Source organism: Austrofundulus limnaeus, unplaced genomic scaffold, assembly GCF_001266775.1.
Source record: "Austrofundulus limnaeus strain Quisiro unplaced genomic scaffold, Austrofundulus_limnaeus-1.0 Scaffold444, whole genome shotgun sequence".
Lineage (NCBI taxonomy): Eukaryota > Metazoa > Chordata > Actinopteri > Cyprinodontiformes > Rivulidae > Austrofundulus > Austrofundulus limnaeus.
The window spans coordinates 70,729-80,464 of record NW_013952846.1 but is presented as its reverse complement, the minus strand read 5'-3'; the positions used below and the strand labels follow the sequence as shown (position 1 = coordinate 80,464).

At 37.3% G+C, this 9,736-nt stretch overlaps 1 protein-coding gene across 1 annotated transcript in view; it reads left to right on the top strand.

Annotated features, from left to right (window-relative positions):
• Positions 1–9,736, top strand: part of pdxdc1 (pyridoxal-dependent decarboxylase domain containing 1) — a 55,715-nt gene that overhangs the window by 26,552 nt on the left and 19,427 nt on the right. The window contains exons 7-12 of the mRNA XM_014024884.1: positions 4,305–4,373; positions 4,456–4,534; positions 4,703–4,787; positions 5,331–5,379; positions 7,766–7,867; positions 8,604–8,729. Coding sequence (XP_013880338.1) covers positions 4,305–4,373; positions 4,456–4,534; positions 4,703–4,787; positions 5,331–5,379; positions 7,766–7,867; positions 8,604–8,729 — 510 coding nt within the window. The remainder of the gene's footprint in view (positions 1–4,304; positions 4,374–4,455; positions 4,535–4,702; positions 4,788–5,330; positions 5,380–7,765; positions 7,868–8,603; positions 8,730–9,736) is intronic.

The window sequence follows — 9,736 nt, the reverse complement described above, 5'->3', positions numbered from 1 at the left end:
AAAATACACAAATCAAAATTAAATGAAAGGTAGCAGAAGAAGAATAAATCTTATGACGTATGCCCCTTTAAACCCCAGAATATATTCAAACAAAGAATAATTTACAAAACAATACTAAATAAAAATAAAAACATCAACTCAAACAACAATTCATATAGCTTCACATTTTGTTTTTCCCATATATACCTTCAGAAAACTAGCTTTTATCTGTCTCTTAAATATATACATAGATCTGGCATTTTTAAGATCATCCTCCAGACCATTCCATAATCCTATACCCTAGATTAAAGTACATCTTTCTCTCAAGCAAGTACAAAAATATGGCTTCACAAACTTTTTCATCCCCTTTAGATAATAACATCTGTCCTTCTTAACAAAATTTGCCTGAATGTTGGAAGGTAATATGTTTCTGTGAGCCTTGTACTTAAACAGTAAAATATTATAGTCAACCAGATCATAGAATTTCAAAATTTTCAGTTTGAAAAATAATGTATTTGATGGATGGTTATAATCTTTTTTAGTGATAATTCTTACGGCTCTTTTCTGCAAAACAAAAATTGGATTTGTAATTGTTTTGCAAGCTTTACCCCAGACTTGAATACAGTAAATTAAATGTGGAACAATTATTGAATTATACAACACAAGCAGAGCCTTGTCATTAAATAACTCCCTGACTTTATACAGTACTCCAATAAATTTAGATATTTTTGTTCTTAAATGATGAATGTGAGGTCTCCATGTCAGCTTGTCATCAATGATGACACCCAGACATTTCACCTCACCGACTACAGATCTCAATACCAACTACTTTAAATGAGAAATCAACAGTTGTCTTCCTGTTACTAAATATCATATAATTTGTTTTATCCAAATTTAATAACAATTTGTTTTGTTGAAACCAATTTTGTATTTTCACAAATTCTTTCTGTACCATCTCAAAACATTTTTTCCTATATCTTTACCTAAACAAAAAAATGTTGTATTGTCAGCAAATAAAACACATTTGAAAAATCCTGACACATTTACTGTCATTCACATATAAAATAAATAACTTAGGTCCCAGTACAGAGACCTGAGGGACTCCATGTGATGTTACCAAGTTTAGATCTTACACCATTTATTTGTACAAACTATTTCCTGTCWTTCAAATATCTAGATACCCATTGTAGTGCCGACCCTCTAATACCAAATTTACTTAATTTTTCAAGAACAATACTTCTCAATACTTTTCAAAGAGGTGGCGGTCTAAACAGTCATGTCCCATTTTGTCTGAGTTTTGCATCATTGAGGTAGGGTTACACAGATCAATCCAATTATAATCAATACCAACATCATGCAGTTTAAAGCTTGAATTTTCATCCGTCTTCAGATACAGATTTGCAGTTTTGTTTTTTAACTTTCTATATTTGTCATAATCTGGATGACTGAGAATTTACACCAACATGTGATACAGAGGTATACCAACGACCAGTGTGTTGGATTGTGTTGATAATAGCATGGTGAAATCATAGTTGTTTGTGTCTTGCCTCTGCTTTCAGTATGTCACTCCTATTCCAGCAGTGCAATTCTGTACCTGAGTGTGTAGGAAGCATCGAGATCAAATGTAAACTTTGGATGAAACAAGGATGGCAAATAATTACATAACTTCAGAATTGATACACTTGTGCTAAAATGTRTAGCATCAATATTTACTTCTGTAAAAACAGTATGCTGCGTTTGGTGTCATGTTTTCTATCTATGAGGATCGCTTCATTGTCAGACAATCACTGAAGTCTGACTGCACTCAAAGGCAGGCAATGGCACTGATTCCCAGAACAGTTTCAACAACTTGAAAAGATTTTTGTTCAAAGTTTTACGTAAAAAGAAATTGTTTTTCCTACAATCAAGAAATTTTATAAATAAGATTTCCAATCCATTCTTTCTTCCAGTCAACTTAATTGTCTGTACTGCTGAGTTTCCTGAGCAAAAGTGATACTTAGAGCCTCTAATTATTAGAAGTTCATTAAACATAGCTCTTTTTTAGATCTTTTGCACCATTCAGATTTTAGGATGAAACTTTAAAATTACTCGTAGCTATACAAAGACATAAAAAAAATAGTATTATGGAAGAAATGCAGCATAGTTTCTGCTGTCTTTTACTTTTKTGATCCATTTATTTGAGTTTCTGCATCAGTTTACTAAGGCAATAATCATCATCTTTTAAACCTTCAAGACATTTTTCTCAACTACTGTTACAAATAATCCACAACTACATCTCTCTTTCCATTTGTTACTACCGAAAGACTACAWATGTGTCCATGATTATACCAGTTTGTTGTCCGACAATCAGTTATTGAGGAGTCAAAGTTTCTCTGTCACTGTCAGTGTCAGATAAAACATTTTAATTTCTTGCAAAAACCTTTTCTTTTGCCTGCATATTTTTGGTCTGACCACTTTTGACCATCTGCATTTGGTACTTTAGGCACATCTGTGTCATGCTTAACTGTTTCTCTCCTTTAAACATGACCTCATCAACATCCAGTTCATACTTTACTCTTTCTTCCTCAATAGGTAGGTTTCTTATTTATTCAATSCAGACAACTCGAGGCAGAAGCAGCTTCACTGTTCTGCTGCATGTCTGAGCCAGATTCTGTGACATCTGCCCCTCCCCTCCCTTTCATTGTCTACAGAGACTCTCGTCTCTTCCCCTCCAGCAGTCTGGAGGCTCATTCTCTTGTTCCCAGGTTTTTTCATGGCAATTATGCACTAAATGACCCTCCTGTCCACACCCAAAACATTTCTTTGTTTCAGTTGTTGCAAAAATAGTGTAGACAAAACTATCAACTTTGAATTTTATGACTGTTCACCTTCTCATTGTCATTTAAAAAAAATATGTAGGCTTGTCTCCAAACATATGATATGTTTTAGTATGGCTGGTTTACAAACTGAAGGAAGCATTTTCATAGTTACTACAATCAGASTATAACATRATGACTCATTTAATAACAYGTTACAAACTATTAAACTGTTACTATATATTTATATTTACAATGAATTTTGAACAAAACATTTTAGATGCAGTTGAAGTTCAGACTTTCAGCTTTAATTCAGTTGGTTGAACAAAATGATTGCATAAAAATGGGAGGAACTAAAGCATTTTTAAACACAATCCCTTCATTGCAGGGGMTCAAAAGTATTTGGGCAAATTAAATAGTGGTAATTAAAATGCTAATTTCCAATACTTGGTTGAAAACCCTTTGTTGGCAAAGACTGCTTAAAGTTGAACTCATGGACGTCACCAGATGCTGTTTCCTCCTTTTTAACACTCTGTCAGTCTTTACTGCAGCGGTTTTCAGTTGCTGTTTGTTTGTGGGCCTTTCTGTCTGAACTTTAGTCTTTAACAAGTGAAACTCTCAATTGGGATGACATCAGGTGAATAATTTGGTCATTCAAGAATATTCCACTTCTTTGCTTTAATAAACTCCTGAGTATGTCCAAAAAATGTTTATTTATATATTTATAAGAAACCGCATGGAAAAACTTTGCCAAATCCTCACTGCCAATTCAAAACCACTTCTTCTGCTGTTGAGTTGTTTGATGGACTGGTTAATTAACGTTTGAAGAAGAAAGACATATTGACAATTTAACAATTGATTCATTTAACAAACAAGCCTCAGTAGTGTGTGGAAGAACCATACACAGCCACAACAGCCTGGTACCTACTCTTCATTGTAGTCACGCACTGCTGTGGGATGGCATCCCATTCTTCAACAGCATTTATCTCAAGTCAGCCAACCTGGTTGTTTTGGTCACTCTGGCACAAAAATCACACCCAAACTGATTCTGCAAGTGTTCAATGGGGTTGAGATCAGGACTGCTGGCAGGGGGCGAGCATTGTGATTTCGGTGAAAAGAGTTTGGTCCCAGACTGTGGAGCTCTGCATTGATATTGCCTCTAATGTAGTAGAGAWACTGCCCCACACCACCACACTGCCTTCACCAAAAGATGTTACTGTATTGATACGGCAATCAGCATAGCATTCTCCATGTCTTCTCCACACTTTCACACTATGATCSAACTGCCATAGGCAGAATCTGGACTCCTGGACATAATGTTCCTCCACATGTTTAGGTTCCAGTGCACGTTTTATATASCTCAGCTAAACCAGTGGGGACCAGATTCATACAAATTGTGAGTCATCAGTAGCAGGATATTCCACGACTAGTTTCTACATGATTATTTTCATTTTCAGCATTAATTGCAATGATTGTCTCTTACTAACTAATCTCAAAGTGTTAATTKACATTATTCTTCTGTGTTATTAGCTTGGTTTGCCTCTCTCCAGTTTGTGCATGGTGCCATGTAACACCATCTTTGGATCTCAACACCAAATGGTAGGTTAATACAGAAGATTAACACACTGGAATATCAGGCAAATATAAAAATATTCTAACTCGTGCTGATTGTTTCTACCAGGATGTTGCCCTGTTGGACAAATTGATCAAAGAAGACATTGAAACTGGGAAGCTTCCTTTGCTGGTGATGGCTAATGCAGGTTAGGACAGTTGTTTGTTGTGGACACCTGAGTGATTTTAGGACCTAAAATCATTTATTTGACAGTAGATTATTGACATATTTTTACAGTTTACATTTATTTGTCAAATCATTATCATTCCTTGCCTGTTTTGTTGTTCTGTTTTTATCTGTTTTGTTTTCTCTTCAGGTACCCCTGGGGCAGGCCACACTGATAAGCTGAGTCGTCTGAAAGAGTTGTGTGATCAGTACGAATTGTGGCTTCATGTTGAGGGGTAAGTCTGCTCTAACAGAAACACTATTTTCAAAAAAGGTCTCTTTATTTTCATTTTGCYGTTTTTTAAAACATTCTACAGCACCTTTTCTAAAAATATATTCATCCACGTGATGAACAAAAAAGTACCCAAATGCTTCTGTAACTATGGAGGTGACACTGCCACAAACATACACCAGAAACAGGAAACAATGCAATAAACAGCATGTGCACATATGGATAACATGCTGGGTAGACCGTAGRGACCATGTTAGTGTGTTCACTAAGCATGTTCTAAAGATAGCATTCATCATTGTGCAGCACAGCTACAATTTAATTGTAATGTCCCTCAGAATGCAAAAAAGGAGCTATAGTTGTTTGTTCTCTGTTCAGAGCCTTTATTAGTAAAAAAGAAATATACATACAYAATGCCTAATACTGATTTTTTTTTTCTGTCAAATGATTTACCAACAATCTACATCATGACAGGAGAAATGATGTGCAGTAAAATTTAATCAGTGTGACTAACTGATTTTTATTTATTATAACTTGTGGTTTTCTTCAGGGTCAACCTTGCAACCCTTGCATTGGGCCACACCACCTCTGCTGTTATGGTAATGTCATGTTTAGAAACAATTATCTACTTGTATGAATGATGAATGTGATTATAGAAACATACACAACACATGCACATCAAACATGTACAACAAAGTGTAACATGCAATAAATAAATRGGAAAATGTATGGAAATCATGATGGGAAAAGATAATAATATTATTAATGATAATAAAAATAATACAAAAAAATAGTTGCAGTGTTTGTGAGTTAAGGTTCTTTTTGTTTTTTAACTCCTGTTTGTCAGTCTCTGGATTTTATTTAAGTTTTAGCTGGGAGAACACATCCATTGATTAGTAAAGATAACAGTTTTCTAAATAAGATTTTAACTCAGTCAAGTACAAATTTTAAGAACCTGAATAAGCTATATGGAAGCCCCAGATGAAGGAAACATACAGCAGTCAATTTTTCTTAAGTTTCTTCTTTTTGAACTGAGAACTCTACACAGCATGAGAAAGCATCTGTTGCAGAGATGAAAAATGTTAATACATTCTCTATTATGTGGTGCACACCAAGTAGTGTTCTCTTACACACAAAACTATTTGGTGTGCACCATATAATGCTCGTGATTTCCTGACTTCTAAAGAGAATGACTTCACAAAACTACCTTTCCAACATTTCTGAAAACAGAAAGTATCCCCCCAAAAATCAGTAAAGATTATCAGTTCTAAAGGCTAACTGATCAATGATGAAATCTGTCCAACACAGCTACATTTTGGCAAGTCCAAAATGAAAAATATAGCTCCTATTTTACTTTCCAAACCAAAACCACAAACTTCTGCTTGCATTAGTTTCCCATGTGCACATTAGAAACCAGTTTTTCACCTTTTTAATTGGCCATTGTAGCCTGAGCTATTCAGACTTTTTAAATTTGTTTAAATCAGGGGTGCCCAACCTTTTTTGACCCGAGAGCTACTTTTGAAGTCGGCAGTTTGCCGAGAGCTGCTCGTCCAGTCTCAGTATCAACAAAACATAATTTTTCGTCTCCCTACTCCTCACTTCTTTAAAGTAAATAAAACAGAATGTAATGTGTTGCTAGTTGAATTTAAAGTATTTTCAAACAAAATTATCTACTTAACCAGGTATTTACCTACAAAAAAAGAAAAGATAAAATCCTTAATTAACTCCTGACGGAGAAACATAAAAGTGATGCTCGAACAAAAAGGATAATTTTTTTACCTCCTTCATTTAGTACTCACTGTAACGTGTGAGCTATGAGGGCTGAAAACATGCCCAGTGAGAACCACAGAGTCAAATAACTTTGGAGCATGGGAACTCGTCTCCATTTATTCAAAGAACTCTCCTCTCTTCTCTCCATACAGACGAGTAAAAACAAAACAATAATCTATCAGGGTCAACATCGCTACCACAAGAATACTGCCCTTTTTTTTTTAAACCAAAGCACACAATATAAAACTCCCTCACAGGCTGTTATAAAACCCAGTGCTGAGCTTCCGGGACTGGTTTCACCTGATCAGATCTGTTCCTTTTATTGCCTGGAAGTGATCCATCAGGTGGGTTTCTGAATTTTATGCATTTTTGCAGAAATATCGCCCACCAGGTGTTTCTGGCTGAATCCAGGCGGGAGAGTGGGTGCTGGACGTAGGACCACAGTTCCACCTCACTGGATCTCTTTCTTTTATTCCCCTGCATCAGCACAAGCAGCCCCGTGCTGGAAATAAGCCGTTTCACCTGCCGGAGCTCGCCCGACAACATTTGATTGCTTATATCTCCGCTGGGGAACGTCCCAGGAACTTGCAAACACTCCTGGTTGTAGCGAAGATCCAGAACAATTAAATGAGCCATATACCGCCCGGATCCGACGCGTGCACTATGATGCAGTTTACTTGACATCTGAAAATACATTTTCTCAAAGGTATTTTTAATCTGAAAAGAGCTTCACTGAGTGAGAACTAATGTKGAGAGCTCAGCAGACAGTTAGGTTTCACTTTCACTTTGACCCGAGAGCCTGCAGGAGTCATGGGCGGGGTGTGTGGGGAGGGGGGAGGGGGTGTGCTCTGCCATGAGGAATGAATGGCTTAAAAACACGTCCCAGAGGCGTTTCTGGTCCCCACCTGTCGTTTTGCTCCTCAGCATGGCTGCCTAAAAACGCTGCAGGATTTCTCAAACATGCATGAATGAGTCAGAGCAAGACTCTGGGCATGTTTTTTATGAGAGTATAACATTATAACATGATATAAAACTCAAAGTTGATTTTGCATGATATTGCCCCTTTAAAACAAAACACAAAAACAAGAAAACAATCAAATTTGTAACTTTTAAAATATCCTTACTTCACTTTGGTAACAGGAGCCAGACATCCAGTGAATGCTTGTTCTGTATCTGTCTTCTAATTTGTACTGTTTGAATGTTGTTTTCTCACAGGCAGCCACCAGATGTGACAGCATGACTCTGACACCAGGTCAGTGGCTTGGCTTGCCGGCTGTTGCTGCTGTCACTCTTTACAGACATGAAGACCCAGCACTGGTAGGCTCACACCTCCTTCTAGCTTGTTTTGGCAGGTCTTTGGCTGTGTCCAAATTCAGGGGCTGCGTCCTTCGAAAGGCCTGGTCCACCTGGTCTAGGTGGGCCGGGTCCTTTTTCAACTGTGAAGACCAGAAGAAAGTAGCTGTCAGTTTGGATGGTCTAGCCTCCAGCTTTATTCCCGCTCTTATCCCGGTGTAAGAGCTTAATATATTCTTATTATAAATTAACACAATTAGCTTAGAGGTTATGTTTGAACTAAGGGCCCTGCCGTACGAGCTTGTTTATTTCGCCATATGAGCTTGTTGGATTTCTGAGAAGAATAATATTAAAAACATGTCTACGCACCTACTAACACAACTGCTTTAAACTTTCAATTTTTATACCGCCAGGTTTTTATTCAAAGCTACTTTTCTTTCTCTCATTTCGTCCACCATTACAAGTAAAAATAAATAAATAAAATCTCTGGTTGGCCCACGATGTATCTTGGGATAGAGAGGGCCAAGAAGGATCTATTGGACCCGTCACCTAAGTTGGGCAAAAAGGAGGATGCATTTGTTGGCCGCAACTGGAGGAGTCTTCGAATTTTTGACAGCCGTCTGCGCGGCACAATGATGTAAGCGGCCAACAAATTAGACCTCGAAGGATGAAGACCCTGAATTTGGACACAGCCTTTAACCCTGTGAACAGTCTTGGGACGAACTGCCTCACTGGGTTTCATGTGTCTGTTTTGCCTCAGTCTCTGGCAGCAGGTTTGACCTCCAGCCAGCCGGTGGAGAAGCTGCGAGCGCTGCCTCTTTGGCTCTCCCTGCAGTATCTCGGTCACAACGGTATTGTTCAGAAGATCAGTCATGCCACGGCCCTGGTGAGCTACACTTTGCCATCAACTTCAAAGAGTCTAGATAAATAAAGCACCCACGTGTGTTTGYATCTCATTAAACCATAGATGAATTTTTAAAAACTCACTGGATGAACATCTGTAACTGATTCCCTTTTGGAGTCAACTCCTTTTAAGAAGGCAGCTGCTATTAAGCAACCTTATCTACACAAATGTGTACAACCTAGCTGAACTGACAGATGCTGACCTAAATTTTGGTGTGGTAGTAGCTGAGACTGATCCCCAACCCCTACTCTGAGTGCTACTTTGTTTAAATATTTCCCTGAACTGTTTGGGCTCAGCTCTGTCTGTGTGTCTGTTCATATGAGATCTTTGATTAAAGTTTTATCATAAACTAGTGGAACCGAGCATGTTTGTCTGCAGCAAACTATCTTATTAACCAGTGGGCAAATTATAATGGATCTTTCAGAAAGTTATCACTGGATGTACATCTGATTAATTTTTGGAGTTGAACTAATTCAGTATGACTGCCAAAACTAAGTGACATTAGCAAAAATAAAATTTTCTGGRACTTGGTCGATTTTACAGACATCGAGGTAAATTTTTTATCCAGCAGCCAAGTCGTTCACAACATAATGTAAGTTTGACATTTTGTAATATTGCAAGAGACATTCCTTGCATAATATTATTGTCTAGGTTTGACCAAAATAAATAAATCTATTTTTTTTTACCATAAAATTATCCCATTCTAAATTTCTGGCATGAAAGGCAGCAGGTGATATGTGTTCCTTTAAGAATTCATTGGGCCTCATGCAAGAACCGTTCGTACGCACAGATTTGTTCTTAAATTGTGCGTACGAGTGATTTAGGAGAATTTGTGGCATTCACCAATGTTTTCGTATTCTAAGATTTTTTTCAGATACGAACAAAATTCACGAGTGGTCCAGACCTGTCGTATATTTTACGAGCGGTAAAATGACGAGCGGTCAGTCTGCTGTTATCCAGACAGATTTTCTTCACTAATAACTTTATAT